This window comes from Osmia lignaria, chromosome 16 (assembly GCF_051020975.1).
Source record: "Osmia lignaria lignaria isolate PbOS001 chromosome 16, iyOsmLign1, whole genome shotgun sequence".
NCBI classification, from domain to species: domain Eukaryota; kingdom Metazoa; phylum Arthropoda; class Insecta; order Hymenoptera; family Megachilidae; genus Osmia; species Osmia lignaria.
In genome coordinates this window covers 4,729,070-4,747,525 of record NC_135047.1, presented here as the reverse complement: position 1 = coordinate 4,747,525, position 18,456 = coordinate 4,729,070, and the positions used below count along the sequence as shown (strand labels likewise).

Genomic DNA, 18,456 nt, shown 5'->3' with positions numbered 1-18,456 from the left:
ACCCCCTACCATCGTAGCCGACCTCTGTCTCTCGGCAACCCGCGTGCTCCAGCTCTCGTAGTTTTCCCCTGAACTGCCACCCCCACCTGAACCACAAGGATGGCCCCCACTATCGAAAGCATCGCCACCCCAGCCCGCTCGTAGACTGCGCGCGTGGACGCGCCGAGCGCGCAGTCGAATCCAGGCACGCGCGTCACCATCAACTTTACTCCGGATCCTCACGGATCACATGCAACCTCGAAAATACCTCTCGTTATCGAAGATACTGTTCTTCTTTTACCCTCTTTTTTTCTTTTTTTTCCGCCTCGCGTTTCCGTCCCTCCGCGGATGTGCCGTAAAAATTTCGTCCACGAGGGCGAGCCCATCCGTTGCGGAGCGGAGGAACGATCTCGCGAATCGTACAAGCGTGAAATTACGGGAGAGCCGGGCTCTGTGTCGCCAGGTAACGCTTTGAGCACCAAGATGGGTCTATTATCGCTGCGTTTAAGTCGTCCGTGCCAACCGACAGCGATAATAGTACCGATGTAATATAATAATATAATAATGGTCTAATGTAACGATACCGCGGGGGGTAGGGAGATGTTTAAGTAGCGCTTGGGTGAAATTGTTTAAGACCTAAGAACCCTTCGAATTCTGGGGTATCTTCTAATTTAACAGTGTAATTTAATTTAGGGTAAATAATTTGCGAAGACATGTATTGTACATCTACTTGGAAATTTGTAAAATATTATATTCTAGGGACTTTAGAAAAAATTATAGGTAACGTATAGATGAAAGTTAATCACCCCTAAGCGTATTAAACAGAGAAGCAGCGGTAAACGCGGTTTTTGAAAACTGTACTTTTAAAACGCTTTCCTCTCAAAACCGTATTTTTATCAAATCTGAAGAAAATTTGTACCGTTTTTCAAAATAAAAATCTGAAAATAAACCACAAGTGTTTTAATCGCCCTATACGGGAGCCCTTTTTGAGTAATTTAAGCAGCTTTTCGGTGTATTCGACAACAAAGGAGTTAATTGGGTACTCCGGTTATGGTGAACCACACAGTCTGAGAACAAGGTAAGGTACCTTAGGGTTATATTAACGAGGAGACAGCAAGTAACGGGCGTGTAAGCGTAAATGCATCCGTAATTACTTCGAAAAACATAAGCACACAGGTAATACATAGGTTGCGGTATAATAGAGTGTAATTAAGACGAAATAGAGAGAGAAGGATCATTTGAAATGTAGGTATAACGAAAAGTTCGGATAAGAAACAAAGATAAATGTGCTGTTAAAAATGACACCGTTTCTTACAAAGCGATCCTGAAAATACGTCCAGGACAGAAGCTTTTTATTGCTTTCGATCGACAAACGATCGAAACGAACCGGAGGACGTAACTCCAATCACATCTTAAGAAAAACTGTATCCTACCCCGAGGGAACTATTTCTTATTTTACCGTATCTACAGGGTGCTATAAACAAGCCCTTTCCAAACTGAAAAGTATGAAAGGGACCACGAATGGGAAACCGAAGAAACTCCGCAGGATAAAAAGTTTACTTGAAGTAAACTTTTTTTCAAAAGTTATGAGATACTTAACTGTATGGGAAATTTTAATTATTATTATTAATTGTTAGAAGAAAGATTTCATCTTGCACGTAAATTATTGAAGAAAGCTTCCTTTCTTTTAAATTTTAGTAAGTGTCCTATCACTTTTGAATAAAAGTTTATGTATCTCGCCTATTCTTCATGATTCCTACACTCACAATCATTCTGATAAGACGAAAACGTAACGATACAAAAGCGCAGACGAGGCTTCAAAGACGACTCGTAAACTTCACGATTGTATGCCTCTTCTCTTGAAACGACCAACCATTGATACCTTCAACTGGTCGTGGAAAATGAAACTACCCTTGTAAAATGTATATTGTAATAACAGATCGCAGTCCATACTCCTATTGGAGAATATTGGAACGGTTAGAATTATTTCCTGCAGAGTTTTAAGAAAGCCAGTTGGCAAGAATACACTCTACTCGATGCAATTTTCGAGGATTACATTCCAAAACAATGCAGATACGATGGAGTAAATTTCAAAGCTAAAAGTAATACCATGAATTTGCAATGAGATGTTGGAATATTTGGAAATTACAAATCTTATCGATGCGACTCTGTTAAAATTAATTTGTTGAATGACACAAATCTGGATACCATTTAGAAGAGAAAATATCAAGCAAAATCGAATTGGAGAGCAAATTCAAAAGCAGACCGAACTTTCGCGACAGGCAAACATAAAAAGGACCAGGTCCGCCTTGAATTCAATAATCTCCTGATGTGAAGATACGAAATCGATTAAGTTAATCTTTACGCTGGTAACCCGGGGCCCAAGTGATTTACGATGTCCAACGAAGGGCAACGGTGGTCCACGTTCTATCCGGAGTTTTGCAAAGCGGGCGATAAAGTTCGATGGTTCGACCTTTTGTCAAAACAATGTGTGCCCGTGTCGCGTGTTCCTACGTCCGGTCGTGCGGACGATAAAGTTCACCGATATTAACATCTTCGTCGGTGCTGTAATTTTCGCTCCCCCCCGCGGCTCTGATATAGTGCAGCGTTTCGTTGCCGCGGTACCCGTATTACGGCTAATATTTCTCTTCCGTACAGAACGAAAATTGAGTACTTTATAAGGAGGTGGGACATTAATAACTCGTACAGCCGGCTGGTATTTTCAGGACAGCTTAAAAGCCCTCGCCGCATCGATGATGTATTATATGCTCACAAAAGAACTGACACTTATACCATCGCTTGTTTTCTTTCTCTCTTCCCTATCTAGCAGCTACCCTTTCCACGTTTTGTTCACCCTATTTCATCCCTTACGGAGTCTCCCGTTGTCTCGAACGTTGCACCCTTAAATCACTGTTAAACATTCGTTCTTGGGTGGTCATTTTTAAACGACACTCTGCTTACACGGGACACGCATTTTCCAGTTCGATTAATCCGACCGTGACAATGACGACCGAGCATGCAATGCACTTGCAATTTTCCAACGAACAATTGAGCGATGATTGCAGAAAACGTCACGTGAAAATGTTTCAAGAGCGACGTAATGACGATTCGTTATGAATTATCATACAGACAGTGTCCGACGGATACGAATAATTTATAAATTATGGAAATTATTTGATATTTTAACAATGATATCATCAGGAGGGAAATTATTACAGGTGCTAATCAATGTGTTTGCCACGTCCTATCGAATCTCGCGTATTTGCAGCCCCGTTTCGCGTTACAGCAACCCCCCCTAGTTCGATCCCTTAAAGCTAACTCGGCTTCTGAGAATAATCAGTCCCCGTCGCATTAATCGCAATTTTCCTTTGATTACACGTATTCTGGGAAACTTGCCTCGTATCTGGGACAATGTGATTACAATGCAATCATAGGACGTCGCGATACCCATGTTACTTCGATAATTCATTTGATTGTTATATATGAAATATTCGTTTCCCTGGTATCAGGAAAAATGAGTTTCATCCCCTTTGTGATATCACTTCTTTCCGTCGAAGCAACAAAGTGGAAATTTTAATCAGAAGACTTTGAAATTGAATTTAAAAGGGAATTTGTTCAATCTCGTCGATTGTTTTAGAATTATTTTCATACCAGAAATTATTCTGGTATACAGAGGCAACTGGAAATTGAGAATGAAACTCTACCAATGTTCAAATTCCACCATTTAACATACAACAATCTAATAAAACAAACCCTCATATATCACACCCCTAACTTCATTAATTACAAAAGAAAGACTGAACTGAAATAACGTATTAAGGTATCATTAAGAGAGCAATCGTAGAGAATCTATCTCCGTTTCACAATCCCGTTGAATGCAATTCCCCAGGGGAATACTGTTGACTAGAATAAAATTGATGCCGGGGGAATTATGTAATCAGAATTCTCTCTTCCTTTTTTTTTTGTCAAGAGACGACAAGCTACGCGAGAAAGCTATTCAGAGGCTCGTGATTAGGGTAGAATAAATAAAGAAGAAAAGCGGTAAAAGCGAGGGAAGAACGGATGGGAAGGTGGAGAGATAGAAGCTTTTCGAACTCTTAATTCGCCTACGGCCAGCCCCTTCCTCGACAACCCCTCTCGATCCTCTGCACATCATCATCGAGGTGGGGTTTGAAGGCGTACGGCCCTGGTCCCACGTCTACGGTAACCATGGAAACAGACGCGTATCCGACGTCGACGTCGACGTCGACATCGGCGTCGTCGTGTGGTCGTCGTCCTAACGAATACACGCGAATACGCGTCGCGTCGCGGCCACACGCACGCGGAATACGCTCGAGACGGCGTCGCACGGACACGCGTTTTTCGGTCCCTGTGCATGTATGCAGGGGGACGCGTGTAACCGTGCAAAGGCACGTCCGCAAATAACATTTGCGCGTGGTTGAGAACACGAGTTACCCGGGGACGAGGATGAAACAAAACTCGGAATGGAAGGAAAAGTGGAATCAACGGAGACACGTCTTCGAGATACGTGTATATAAGTCTTAAGCTGTCGGATGCCAGCTACCTTTGTGCCACGGTAAAACGTGTTAAGTACTTTGTGCGCTCGTTACTTCTCGCGAGTACATAATGGGCGCAGGTTGTTTCGAAATTCCAAGTACGAGCGTAACTGGCTACCGGAGTTCGTAAAAAGCTACGAGCAAGTCGTAACGAACATATTTCTGAATCTTTACTGTTTTACGGGAATGAAAAAGACCGTAAATTGGGAGTTTCAGATGTAAGTCATTTTTTCCTGTAAGACCCATTTGAGAATTAAAGTACCTCTATAGCGAAGTAATGTTTACAAAATTAGAAAAAGAACTATTCGTTTCAAATTTGTAATGAACTTCTTTCATAATTTTTCAATTAATAAATCTTCCCGCCGAAAATATGAGACTCTAGATTACCACGAATTCTATCAGTCGTCTATAAGAATAAATTGAGCAAGTCCGAATTGGTCGGACGAGAAATTTTTCACGAAAGTAACATCTGCAGGCATTCGTATCCTTCGATACTCAAGCCTTACTCTTCGCGGCATAGACAAACCTTTGTAGGTCGGAAATAACCCCGAGTGGGATCCTTGGGAGGATACCAGCAGGAAAAGGCTAAGCGACGATATCTCCTTGCCAGAGATCAAGAAAAAGAGCTGAGAGTCGGTAAAAGAAAGTGGAAGGAAAGAATTCTGTCGGTTGCGTGAAAAGGATCTGCCTTTGTTCTATATCCACCTTCTCCGACTATTTCGAACTCTTTCTCTATCACCCTTCTCTGTTTCCACGTCGCAAGTGCCGACAATACGCATAGACGAAAATTTATGTCTGTTAAAAACTCACCGAAGATGCTACATCGTCGACTGCAAAGCTGTTCACCTCAGCAACTCGAATACTCCAAGAACCGTCTATGCGATGCATTGTGCTCCACGATGACATTGTAACTCCTTTCCATTCCACTAGCTGAAAATTATTATATTGAATATATATGTTAATAGCTTTCTACAATTAATATTGTCACTTATATACTGAATATTATGACTAATATATATGAATATTGCAACTTGATATGTGTAATAACAACATTTAGATTACAATTATTATGCCAAATGCTAATACTTTGCTACAACTCTTTTTGCAACTCGTTGAGTTAATATATTATTACAAGAGTCAGATTATACTCACCAGGATGCACACCACTTCGATTTTAGTTTCCCAAACTAATTAGCAGGTTAACTTCATCATTATTGGCACTTTTTCTTGATAAACGTAGAAACGACGCTTCCACTACAGACGCCATACCTGAACTAACCAATAATCGTATTGTTCGATTATCAATTCGATACATAGATCGCAACGCGCGTGCATTCGATATTTACAGACGCCATCTTGGATTTGTTCGATCGCGCGAATGCATATATAGATTGTATTGAATATATATGTTAATAGCTTTCTACAATTAATATTGTCACTTATATACTGAATATTATGACTAATATATATGAATATTGCAACTTGATATGTGTAATAACAACATTTTGATTACAATTATTATGCCAAATGCTAATACTTTGCTACTACTCTTTTTGCAACTCGTTGAGTTAATATATTATTACAAGAGTCAGATTATACTCACCAGGATGTACACCACTTCTATTTTAGTTTCCCAAACTAATTAGCAGCTTAACTTCATCTTCATTGGCACTTTTTTCTTGATAAACGTAGAAACGACGCTTCCCCTGCACACGCCATATCTGAAGTAACCAATAATCGTATTGTTCGATTATCAATTCGATACATAGATCGCAACGCGCGTGCATTCGATATTTACAGACGCCATCATGAATTTGTTCGTTCGCGCCAATGCATATATAGATTATATTGAAAATAAATGTTAATAGCTTTTTAAGATTAATATTGTCACTTATATACTGAATATTATGACTTATATATATGAATATTGGAACTTGTTATGTCTAATAACGACATCTAGATTACAATTATTATGCCAAATGCTAATACTTGGCTACAACTCTTTTTACAATTTGTTGCGTTAATACATTATTACAAGAGTCAGACTATACCCACCAGGATGTACACCACTTCTATTTTAGTTTCCCAAACTAATTAGCAGCTTAACTTCATCTTCATTGGCACTTTTTTCTTGATAAACGTAGAAACGACGCTTCCCCTGCACACGCCATATCTGAAGTAACCAGCAACCGTATTGTTCGATTATCAATTCGATACATAGATCGCGATATTTCGTGACGTCATCTTTAATTTTTTGGATCGCGTGAATATAAATATAGGTTATATTCAAAATAAATGTTAATAGCTTTATTAAAATGAATATTATGGCCTGTTACATTTACTAATAACACCTATATTACAATTATTACATTAAATGCTAATAATTTGCTACAATTCTTCCTGCAACTTGTTGCGTCAATATACTGTGCTTACCGACTTGTATACTTCTTCTCGATCCCCAAACTGATAACTAACACGATAACTTTCACCTGATCAGTATTTTTTTCTATAGGGGTATAAAAATAATGCACTTTTAAGTAATATAAACAAATTAATCTCTCAAAGATCAAAGACATCGACTGTAACTTATTGGCTTTACTGCGCCCTCTTGGAGTCGTTTAACCATGGGGGCGCGAAATTCCTCTATATTCAAACACGTAGAAATGTACTGTCTTGCACATAATAACATATTGTAAATAAAATTAACATTTCTATTATAATAATTATTTTATTAATAAAGCTATTAACAACCATTCATGCGATTGCAAATTATTAGAAATTTCCTAATTATACAAATGTACTGTTATGAAAAATAAATAAATTACTTTAGGTGTTTCGGTAATACCATTCCATGGAATGATTTAAAACCGAAGACTGCACAGAAGTAAATGCCTGATACACGTTATCAGGGAAAGAGGTGGAGTGAAAACAAGCATTTCACTCGACTCCCATTCAGTTTATATTGTCTTGCAATCTGGAAAATGGATCACATCCAAGACGAGTTTCCATCTGATGGTATACGAATCATGCATCAAGCTAACGTAGCGGGTTTTTTAGAAATCAATGCACCGCAATAACCGAACGATGCACTCGGTGTGCTCGGTCGCATTGAACCCTGAGCATGAAAAAGCTATTACATACAATGAAAATAGATTTCAAAGGCCAATGATCATGTTCAGGAAACAGACACGAAGGGAAATGGAAGGGGAGCAAAAAAGAGACAGTGGTTCATGCATGGACAGAGCTATCGGCCAGATGAACCGGAAGAGAGTGTAATGTCCCGTGACATTTTGTTTCGCGTGCGTCAACACCATTAAATCCCGTAGAGATCACGAACGTCCTATGAAATCTGTTCCCGGAAGAAGACCGTTCTAAACCATTTCTCCCAAAACCATGGCAAAACGATTTCGGCGAAAGTAAAAGTGTCCAAGCAATTTCTCATTCGCAGCTTAATGATAAAACCAAAAATGTGATTTGCAAATCGTATTCCATTTTAAATACAAACTGTAATGGAACTGCAAATGTAATGAAAAATGTAGCAAAAAATAGAAGCTCCGTTGTTCCAGATGATTAATTCGCAATACAGGGATCGTAGGGTTTTAAAGTGGAGCGTCAAAGACCCCTGCTACTTTTTCCACCGACCATAAATCAAGGAACGATTACACGTGTAAATATACTGTCCCTCACCCTGTATAACAGCTGTGCTGTAAAAAAAAAAAGGGGCACCCCTCATGGTGTGTTTACGCGTGAATCTGTACGCGTGAAAGATCAATGGAAAAACATGCATGATGCCGGCTCAATTAATGTGGAATCCATATTTATTGATCGCAAACAATGCAAATGTCCTTTCAACATTGCAATTTTGCATTTGAAAATAAAGCACGTGGAATCAAACTTTAATATCAAAATTGTATTTTAAAATAAATCCTTCTTTTTCAATCTAAATCAAATGTACTATTATCATATTTTGTTAAGTGAATACTGTCAATGCTGTTGAAGATACAACTAATATGTTATCTCTTATATTCATCCACTTCATGTGAATCGTTTATATACATGAACATACCAGAACAAGTTTAATTTATTCATTTTGTTCATACACGTAGCGTGCAATGTTTCGGCTGATGGGGTAGCAGAAGGTACGCAATCATATTTATATGTAAATGCAGATACGTACACATCGGAAAAACGAGAATTGATGGGGAAGCCAGTCGAATGAAAACTTGCATCGTATAATTACACAGTATCGTTAAGTGTACACCGACGACACTGTGCATTTTTATTATAAATATTCATTAACAGTAAATCACGCGTCAACTTAACCGTGCACCGTGATATCGAATCAAGTAAATTTTGTGTGTATTATAAAATTAATAATAATAATTATATTTATCATACCTTTAGTTAATTTTATACGATTTTTCGTCTACAATGGATAACTTGAATGTCCTTAATTCACCGAACCATCATCCATGAATTTCTTTTGCTTCTTTACGTCCTCTTATGCCTTTAAAATTAAAAAATTTGAATACTGACATCTAATGAGTCGAGCTGGAAACTAAATGTAATCCCCTTACCATTTTCTTGTCGTATTCTGTTATATCAACAGCGACTTTTCCATCGCAGCGCTTTTGTGGGAGGAATTGAAAACACCAGGAGTGTATCACAGGACGTCATCCGGTAGAGGGTACTGTTTTAATTTTTTCTGCAAGGAAATATAGCATGGTCAGAAATGGTCAGAAATTAAAGTGGTACAATGAATATAGGAAAGCTTACAAAAATACTGCATAAAAAACAAACACTCACCTATTTATTAGGTGTATGTGTTCCTTCTAATAAATATAATGCTGCTAAAATACGAGTACGTCGTTTAGAATTTGATGACTATCTTTCAATGGTACGTAAATTGTAGCATGTGTAATTCTGAATGCCTAATTAAGGTTATATGATTGTTTATAACATATCATGTAATTGTTTACAGCACTTTTCTACATTTGAATTTGTTTATGCTACTGACCCAGAAAAACTTTGTAAAACTGGTGATACAGTTTTAATACAAAATTTACCTGAAAAATTAACCCGCTTCATTACTCATAAGGTATGTATATATAAAAAGTAAAACATTAATACCTAATATTTTAACAAAATTCTAATGTAATGTTTTATATTTTCTAATTATAGATTGTTGAAGTCATTTATCCACTTGGAAATATTGTAGATCCTGTAACTGGCAAACCAGTTATTGCAGCAAAATATAGGTATGTAAATATACCTTATTTTTCAATGAAAATGTTTAAATAACTGTGAAATAAATGATTCAAAATTTGTTGGTAAATAATTTCCTATTATTGTATAAAATTAGGGAGACTGTGCAAGAAGATGCTGAACTATTTGGAAAATTACCATCGATGTATGATTTCACTAAACCAGTAGAGAGGGGAAGACTGGAAAACATACGAGATTTCTCGAGCAGAAAAACTTACGTGAAACATAAGAAAGATGAAAATCATCCTGATCCATATGCACTAGACCCAGTGTAACTTACTAATTAAATCTGTTACCAACTAATAAATAAACGAAATTTCTGAAACAAAAATCATGATTTATTGTGTAGTATATTTTAAATTGAAATATAAGTTTCGAGAATAAAAATGTGGCTGATTATTTGAATAGCTAATTGTTAAAATTCATCTTAAACATGTGAATAAGCATATGTTCATTATTTACACGTGCTTACACGCGGTAATGCGTGTACGCACAATTTTAATAGAAACTGACAAAATCGATGTTAATAAAACTATAATTTATTAAAAACATGATATTTGATTTTGTCTGTTTAATTGTAATAGTTAAATACAAAACGATGCTTCGTATTTTTTCTTATTAAGCTTATTCATTATTATTTTGAACTCTTTATAAAATTACCTTAAACTATTTGAGTCAGAACTCTACAAACTCCTTGTAAAATTATTTTAAATATTATCAATAACTAATAAAATTCACCGATCTGAAATTTACAATCAATGTAAGAATCTGATTAAAAAAGCAAAGAAAGCCATCCTACAGTAAATTACTCTGAAAGAAATTCTCTTTCAAGAGCTGCACCCATTGCATTCCATTCTCGTTCATCTTCATTGTCCATTAATTCAAGATCTTCAACTGAATCTTGCGAATTATCACCCAAATCTAAATCATCAGGCAAACTTTCTCCTCTTCTGAAACGTGTTACAGGGTCATCATCATCATCGTCATCATCGTTTTCACTTGAAGAAGTATCATCTTCAGAACTTTCATTACAAAACTTTTTTCTCTTCCTATCCGGAAGTAACTTCTTTTTCTCATTTTTCTCATTCCTCTTCTTTCCTATTGGACAATTTAAATAATAAATAAACTAAACTTGTTATTTCGAAGTTTCGTTTTTATCGTTTAGTTTAATTATATAAATTATATAAATTGTAGATTATGTAAGCTATATAAATTACACATACTTTTTCTACATTTCAAATCTTCAGAATCCGAATCCCTATAACTTTTCTTATCACACTCTTCTGTATCACCTATATCTGCTATCTCCGCTAATTCTCCTAACTCCTCAATATCCCTTGCACTTTCTACTTCTTCGACATCGAAAACAGGTACATCCGCTTCTTGATCATCCATATCTTCTTCAACTTCTTTATCCATAATTTCTATTTCTTCTGGTGTAAATGACATTAGCGGATTAATACTATCAGCAAAACTATCTTCTATATTTTCCTCTTGTTCTTCTATGCGTTCTGGGCTACTACAATGTGGTGGTGGTATTCTAGAAGCACGACCCTAAGAATATCGGTTATCAAAAATAAAAATAAGATATCAATTTTACTTTTTTTTTTACCATTATATTTGTTTTATAGTACCTATACCTTTGCAGTAAGTGGAAATAAACGTTCATCGACATGTTCCCAACGTTCCGCACATGTCCAAAGCCAATCTGGATTTACAATTCTTATATTTGGATTTTTCTTGGCGGCATTGGCCTTCGCTGTACCTGGTCTAATAGCAACTAAATGGGTAGTTTTATCTGTCAAATCCTAATACATGGTAATTTATTAAAATATAGACGAGCAACAAAGATCAATTTGAAGAAAGAATCAATGTATTACTTGTGATACTTCTGCTCCAAATGCCCTAGCTACTTTATACGCGCGACTTTGATGAAGTTTCTGATGAGTAGGTATCAATCCACTAAAAGTAATATGTACTCCTTTCAATACTTGTGCCCTAACTCGTGGAATAATATCTCGTAACGAAGCGCGACCTTCTTTTTCTATAGTAGCATAAAATTCGGCATGAATCCTCCGAAGAATATCTTCCAGATATAATAAATAATCGTCGTCGTCTTCGTCTATAATATTATTTTCATTCGAAATTTTATCCTCGCTTTTAACATCTTGCGTTAAATCAGCTGATATTGAATTTTCTTTCGCTTCTTCTGTTTTATTATCTTCATCTTCTTTACTCGTGTTAGGATTTAAATCGGAATTAGTGTTGGTATCATCTTTGGTATTCGCATCGTTCTGTTCTAAAAACTCATTTACATTTTCTTTATTTTCAGTCATTTCCTGAATTTCTTCTTTACAACTATTATCTGTTGCAGCTTCTTCATTTGTCGATTCAGGTGCACCATTAACACCCGATTCATCTGGATTATCATCGTTATTCATTTCATTTGTACTTTGTAATTCGGGTAGAACCGACACATCATTTTTCTCCAATCCCGGTGGTGCATGTATATCACCGGTATGACGAAAAAAATGATAAGGCTTAACTTGAACTAAATTTCCACATCCCTGCCATACATCTTCTCTATCATCTATAATGCATACTAGATCATCTCCACAAGGAAATAAAGCCCTGCAATAAATTATTTACTCATATACCTTAATCATATACTGTGTAGGACTTGAATCAAGTATAATTTTACTTAAGATTAGCTGTTTTTGACGCAGGATCGAAACATTCATCTCGTGAAAGTATTCTATTAGAAAATAAAATTCCATCTTTATCCAATAATGATGCTACAGTATGTGCATAGTTCCTTGCTCCAAATGTACATATGTGCAATTCGTATAAACGACTCATTTCAGAAAGAAAGTGTCTAGTGTTAGGCCTTAAACGAGTATGGTACCAAGGAGAATTTGGACCATAAAGTTGGTAATGATAAACATCCTGTAAAACATATTATTAACATTGATCCCATCATCACTGCTTCAAACTGTAAATATACCTTCATATTAGGAGGAATATTATCATTTGTTGTATGAACAATTGTTTGGTCAAGATCAACAAGTAATGCTAATTTGCGATCATTTAATAAACGCTGTTCATCTTCTTTTCCAATTTTTTCAGCTAATTCTGGACAGACTTTTAACTCCGGTACACTATGTACCATTGGTACACTAGCTTGTAATATTTTTATATTTTCATTTTCTTTACCAATTCCTTCAACCCTTAAATCTACTCCACATTCTGCACATAAGTCCTTCATTACAGTAGGATGACGACATCCTTCTAAGGTCATTACCACTTGCCTGAAATTCTAAGTACTTATGTAGATTTAAAAACAATAACATACAAAAGACAATATACTTTGAGATAAGTTGATCAAAATGAACCAATGTTTAATTAATATTTTTTGTCATGTTTTTTACTTTATTCACGAGGTAGGTATGCTTGCAAGTAGATTTTGCAAACATAAGGTTAAGAAAAATATATACCCAGGTTGAACAACATCTCCTTCCTTTACCAAAAATTTTGTAACACGACCAAATTTTGTAGCACGGTATTTTTTCTCAGGACTCTTATTATCTTCAGCTCCTGGAGTGATGTTTTGATATAAAAACAACACTCTACCCGCTGAAACCATTGTATCCATTCGGACTCTCCATTTCAATATTTTTCCTGGCCCTCCAGGAGGAAATGTGATTTCTATTGTCCCCATAATCTTTTAGCGAACATTCAGATCTTAAAATATTATCAACTGTTGAAAAAAAATGAAATGATTAATATTGCTAAACTCTCAACGTTTTTACGCGGGAGATGACATAAACACACACTGATATTAAATTTCTTTTCATTGACAAACGCACACATATATTTCATAATACATAATCAAGATAGAAAACCTTTTCGCTTCCATATTTAAATAAATATTCGTATTTTTATTATTTAGAACTCTCATATATTTAACCACACGTTTTTGTACTGACTTTAACAAACGTAATATAACGTTTAATTGAAACAATAAATAAAAAAATAATCACTTGAATAGTGCAAGCCATCATACATATATATATATAGAAAAACAATTCTGTCTACAGAAAGACAAAATTTATAATATATTTTTAAACTTAATATTATAATATATTATTTAATTAGACAGAAAATTATTAAAATTCTTTTAATTTTCGATGTAAAACATATATATATATACCTAGTTATTTGAAATGTAAATGTTTCATACAAAACTACCCCAGCAGATCAAACTTTTGTACACTAGGCTGTGGTGTATGTAGTACATAATTTCTAATTACTAGAAATCTTATTTTACAACTTTGTTTTATTGTAAAATGGATTTTACTGTGGAAGATGTTGTGCCATATACTAGTCGCACACTTTATACAAGTTGTATAACACGTACAAGAGGGAAGCAACAGTTCAGTTTAGGAGGTGCCGCATATGTACCTGCAACAGATGAGGGTTTTGATGAATTTGAAGGTGCTTTCATACAATTATTATATTATGTGAATAGAGATAGACTTTCTATATTATATAAATTTTATATTTTATGTTTTATAGGGCTGCTTCGCCAAACATGGACTGTTTTTGGGGTATCTATTTTATTCAATTTCCAGCAAGATGAAATACATTTAAAGCACTATGCAAAACGACTAAGAGAGGAAGTTGCAAGTGCTTCAACACAAGAAAATGTTTCATATACTGCAGAATTTACTGTTATGAACAACATAACATTAAGGCCCAGTCCAGAAGATCTACCACCAATCAAGGTTTTATTTCTTAATAGCTTCTTGCTTAAAGCTAATATCATTAATATTAGTTCCTTATTCCTTTTTGTACATACAATTAAAATAATTACAGATCGAAGTTTATGGTAAAAATAATGATAAAAAAGATGTAAAAAAATGTCTTTACACTGGGATACTTTTGTCTTGGAGAACTAATAAAAATGAATTAACTGCTGTTAATTCTGTAAGACTCCCTCTTCTGCTATGTCATGGTGCACAAAGTACTATAAGGACTGTTCATAATGTTCTAAATCTGATGTTTGACTGTATAATTATTGGATTACATGCTCAAGAAGATGATTTAATGTGGCTTGTTCCAATTATAATCACCCCAACTAATAATGAAGAATATCCAAAGGATAAAGATGAAATTCAAATGGTTTATAAAATACCAGAACTGCCAGATTCAGATACAATTACAATAAAATTCACAATTTTAGATTTAATAAAAATTTTAAAAGTGTATGTTTTCAATTTTTAAAGCTGAACATCAACATTAAAAATGTATTTTGTAATAACAAGTTATTTATTTTGTATGCATATTAATTTGTTTAGAATTATAAAGGATCAAAGTGACGAAGCAAGTGCCGAAATTTCTTTTAAACTGGAACACATAAAAAAGTTTCGCGAAGTTTTATATACTCAAATGCTAGAAATTGCTAATTTACAATTGGGATTATGTACATTATGCAAAATTGGTTTGCCTTCATTTACAATGATGGGAAATAAGGTAAGCCGAGTTATTATTTTTTAAATAGATTTCTGCTTTTGTATTTGTCTAATATTACTTTACTTTTTAGATGAAAGTAATGAATGCAGATACCATGAATCGCGTCCTGTTATACTTAAATGAAAAAGCTCTTGATACATTTCATGCTTTACATTTTGAAACTTAAATTGAGACATTTGGCGCAACACCGACCTAACTTCGAAACAATAACTTTTGCGTAACAATTATTATTTTGGCCTGTGACAATTTAAAATAACGAACCCAAGTTAGACCAATATAGTTTTTAAAAATGAAAAAAAGCCATTTTTTAATTTTTGTTAGTTGCGTCGATGTAGCGCTGCGTGCCTTAATTGCATAATATTTTTATTAGTTACTGTAATATTAACCGTAATTCACGAATTGGACAATTTGTAATGATATATTTTTATTTATATTTGACATAATATTTTTGTATCACAGAGTGTATAAAATACTAAACTTCGATGGAGGTATTACTGCCAATTAATTTGACATAAGATAGTTATATTTATAAAACACAGTATTGTTAACATCTTTAATATATTATATATGTATATGTATATCGCTTCTTTTAGAAGCTCGTTTATATAAATAAAATTTCAACAATTCTCATGTGTAATATCCATCTGTAAACAGAAATTAGTAAGTGATTTAATTTATTAAAATTCATCTTTAAAAAGAAACGTAAACTTACTTGAACTTCCGATGTTTCTTTTCTTTTCTTTGCTCTGCTATTAAGTATATAATATTTAAAATCTATATAACCATCAGGTTTTTCGTCAAGTGGTGGTGGTACCGAAATACCAAGTACCTCGGATAACATAAAGGGTTTTAACCACGTTACAAGAGGGGTACGACCTTTAGTATATTGTCCGTCACGATGGTAAAACAGTAAACCATCTAAAGGATATAAGTCTGAAATATTTTCCAATGCTAAGCTTAATTCAGTATTACAACTGATATTTGGTAGAGGTAATATTGGATATGTATTTTTATATGTATCTCTTTTCTGTAATTCTTCTATTTCTTGTAATTGTGATTTTAGCCAGAAAAATCTGAACTCAGTCTAAAAACAATTTATTTTTTGTTGAATTTATAATCATAATAGTGCACACATAAATATTAATTCTTTGCATCTGCAGAGGGTTAATACATGTACAATTTAACTTACATCACAGTTTATCAAGGACTGATTAGACCAGGCAAGCACATCCAGGACATGATACACCTTTTGTTGCTTTATCCACAAACAGTCAAGAATAGTACAACTACTTCTGTGTTCAGAAGGATTGCCACCTGGAAGTGCTGAATAAAATTTACCAAGTCGATTACCTCGTTTGTTATATGCTTTAGTTATACCCTGTAAACCATAAAAACATAATAGAAAATAAAATAGGATTTTATTTTTTTAACTAATACTTTTTTTCTAACATACTTTACATGCAACTACTAATGTTCTTTTTCCTTGAGGACATGGAACCATAATCCATTTTTCCACAAAATCTTGAGGTACTTCTAACATCCATTCGGACATCATTAACTGATTTGCATAATATTTGCATCGTTTGGATAAGTGATACCTTTTTTTATCACTTTCATCAATTTCCATATGTTCTTCGCATTCATCTTCATCAGAGTTAAAAGCTTCATCTAATATTCCTCTTCCAATATTAAATGCAGCTTCTCTGTACCTGAAAAGAAACATTATTATTATTACTTCTGTAATTTTTTTGTGAAATACAAAAATTACATTTCACATATACTTTTTTTGAAACTGTAGTAATCGCTGCCGTCTTATTTCCTGAGGTGTATCAACATTATCTATATCCAGCGTATAATTATCTTTTTTAATAGGTCTTTTATAAAATATAGCACGTGGATTACCGTTTTCTTTTTCATTTATATCTATTAGATTGTCTTTCATTTTACTTGCCATAACTATAGTAACACTTGGTCCAAGAGAATTAAATTGTTAAAAATAGACGTATTTATTACAGCATTATAACAATTATAAAAAAGAATATTAATGATTTTCCTTATAACTTTTCATATTTCATGTAATTAGTGCCAAGAACTTATTCCTTTTTAAGTACAATAACATTCATCTAAACCTTCTTGCGGTAATCTGTAACAAGTATAACTTATATCTCAATTTAAGTTCGTTGTTTAAAAATTTAATTAACAGCACTACTATATATTTTTTTCCAAAATACTATCTTACGACGTGTTTTCTCTACGCCTATATTTTGACGTTCATTCACGTATTATAGATATGAATGATTTTTTTACGTTTCTTCAAGAATAAAACAGTGACTACAGATAGTAGAAGACTGGACATGCCTTTGTGTGCGACGGGTTTCGATTTTGGGATCCCAGGCACCCTTAGGCACCCTCAGGCACAACAGTCAATATGACAATCGTGCCTGTTTTGCCAATCCTTCTATTACTACTGAAAATAGACAATTTTGAATCCCTCTGATTCTATCTTATCTTTCTTTATTATATATATAAAGCACAAAGACGTCCGTCCGTGTCTTTTTTCAATTCTATGGGTTGCATATTTTAGCTTCGGGGTCCCTTATACCCCGGATGCCATATTGTCGGTATGCAGTGTCACTGGTGCTTCGGGGTCCCTAAGCACCCCGGGATGATAGGCCATTGCGCCATCTATACAAAAGCGACGCAAACTATTCGTTAAGTTACCGACTGCCGAAGAGTTGATTACCGACTGTCGGAAGTTTAGTCGGTAAGTCGGTAATTTGTTGAGTAGTTTCCGCCACTTTTGTATAGATGGCGCAGTAGTCAACTTTCAACTATAGGCGGCGGTAGATTCAATTGCTCTTTGTTAATAAATTGTTATTGATATATCTGACCATTGAATCTTATAAAACAAATCGGGAGCAATTTTTAGTACCATAATACTTTATAAAAAGATCATTTACTATCTATTTTGCAGATAACAAATTTCTGCTTCTTTATTTGCGAATATCTTATTAAATGTAATGTTTGCGACTGGAGCAATTTTAGATTCCGAGGGAGCAAATGGGGAGTAATTTTTTAAGACATAAATTGTTAAGAAATATTAATATCCCACGCCAACTTTACT

At 34.6% G+C, this 18,456-nt stretch overlaps 4 protein-coding genes across 5 annotated transcripts; 2 read left to right on the top strand and 2 right to left on the bottom strand.

Moving 5' to 3' along the window:
• The first annotated feature begins 9,232 nt into the window (after positions 1-9,232).
• Positions 9,233-10,187, top strand: mRpS17 (mitochondrial ribosomal protein S17). Its single transcript, XM_034317557.2, has 4 exons — positions 9,233-9,432; positions 9,517-9,633; positions 9,717-9,793; positions 9,898-10,187. The coding sequence occupies exons 1-4, from the start codon at positions 9,292-9,294 to the stop codon at positions 10,073-10,075; spliced, it is 513 nt and encodes a 170-aa protein (XP_034173448.2). The 5' UTR covers positions 9,233-9,291; the 3' UTR covers positions 10,076-10,187.
• Fcp1 (RNA polymerase II subunit A C-terminal domain phosphatase Fcp1) lies at positions 9,342-13,675 on the bottom strand. The gene is made up of 7 exons (XM_034317541.2): positions 13,295-13,675; positions 12,805-13,108; positions 12,502-12,746; positions 11,681-12,431; positions 11,441-11,608; positions 11,024-11,354; positions 9,342-10,898 (listed from the first exon to the last, which is right to left on the bottom strand). The coding sequence occupies exons 1-7, from the start codon at positions 13,516-13,518 to the stop codon at positions 10,606-10,608; spliced, it is 2,316 nt and encodes a 771-aa protein (XP_034173432.2). The 5' UTR covers positions 13,519-13,675; the 3' UTR covers positions 9,342-10,605.
• Positions 13,676-13,968: 293 nt separating this feature from the next.
• LOC117601147 (uncharacterized) lies at positions 13,969-15,958 on the top strand. Its single transcript, XM_034317556.2, has 5 exons — positions 13,969-14,294; positions 14,376-14,584; positions 14,676-15,064; positions 15,158-15,332; positions 15,403-15,958. Exons 1-5 carry the CDS (start codon positions 14,147-14,149, stop codon positions 15,496-15,498), a joined length of 1,017 nt encoding a protein of 338 aa, XP_034173447.1. The 5' UTR covers positions 13,969-14,146; the 3' UTR covers positions 15,499-15,958.
• Snup (snurportin-1) lies at positions 15,836-17,857 on the bottom strand. Of its 2 annotated transcripts, none has more exons than XM_034317555.2 (6): positions 17,572-17,857; positions 17,114-17,475; positions 16,786-17,041; positions 16,522-16,710; positions 16,045-16,416; positions 15,836-15,976 (listed from the first exon to the last, which is right to left on the bottom strand). In XM_034317555.2, exons 2-6 carry the CDS (start codon positions 17,284-17,286, stop codon positions 15,950-15,952), a joined length of 1,017 nt encoding a protein of 338 aa, XP_034173446.1. In that variant the 5' UTR covers positions 17,287-17,475; positions 17,572-17,857; the 3' UTR covers positions 15,836-15,949. The 2 variants fall into 2 exon arrangements, with proteins under 2 accessions (XP_034173446.1, XP_076549130.1); XM_076693015.1 differs by having other exon boundaries at positions 17,691-17,857.
• Between the last annotated feature and the right edge of the window lie 599 nt (positions 17,858-18,456).

What these genes read in the sequence shown, in the direction of transcription:
- LOC117601147 (XM_034317556.2), top strand. Translation starts at nt 14,147, where the DNA reads ATGGATTTTACTGTGGAAGATGTTGTGCCATATACTAGTCGCACACTT. An exon ending in AAGATCTACCACCAATCAAG is followed by an intron (nt 14,585 to 14,675) that starts GTTTTATTTCTT and finishes AAATAATTACAG; the next exon opens with ATCGAAGTTTATGGTAAAAA. An exon ending in TTACAATGATGGGAAATAAG is followed by an intron (nt 15,333 to 15,402) that starts GTAAGCCGAGTT and finishes TTTACTTTTTAG; the next exon opens with ATGAAAGTAATGAATGCAGA.
- Fcp1 (XM_034317541.2), bottom strand. Translation starts at nt 13,518, where the DNA reads ATGGGGACAATAGAAATCACATTTCCTCCTGGAGGGCCAGGAAAAATA. An exon ending in GGAGATGTTGTTCAACCTGG is followed by an intron (nt 13,109 to 13,294) that starts GTATATATTTTT and finishes TTAGAATTTCAG; the next exon opens with GCAAGTGGTAATGACCTTAG. An exon ending in ATATTCCTCCTAATATGAAG is followed by an intron (nt 12,747 to 12,804) that starts GTATATTTACAG and finishes TATGTTTTACAG; the next exon opens with GATGTTTATCATTACCAACT.
- Snup (XM_034317555.2), bottom strand. Translation starts at nt 17,286, where the DNA reads ATGGCAAGTAAAATGAAAGACAATCTAATAGATATAAATGAAAAAGAA. An exon ending in AGTCCTTGATAAACTGTGAT is followed by an intron (nt 16,417 to 16,521) that starts GTAAGTTAAATT and finishes AATTGTTTTTAG; the next exon opens with ACTGAGTTCAGATTTTTCTG. An exon ending in AAGAAACATCGGAAGTTCAA is followed by an intron (nt 15,977 to 16,044) that starts GTAAGTTTACGT and finishes TTCTGTTTACAG; the next exon opens with ATGGATATTACACATGAGAA.
- mRpS17 (XM_034317557.2), top strand. Translation starts at nt 9,292, where the DNA reads ATGAATATAGGAAAGCTTACAAAAATACTGCATAAAAAACAAACACTC. An exon ending in CCCGCTTCATTACTCATAAG is followed by an intron (nt 9,634 to 9,716) that starts GTATGTATATAT and finishes TTCTAATTATAG; the next exon opens with ATTGTTGAAGTCATTTATCC. An exon ending in GTTATTGCAGCAAAATATAG is followed by an intron (nt 9,794 to 9,897) that starts GTATGTAAATAT and finishes GTATAAAATTAG; the next exon opens with GGAGACTGTGCAAGAAGATG.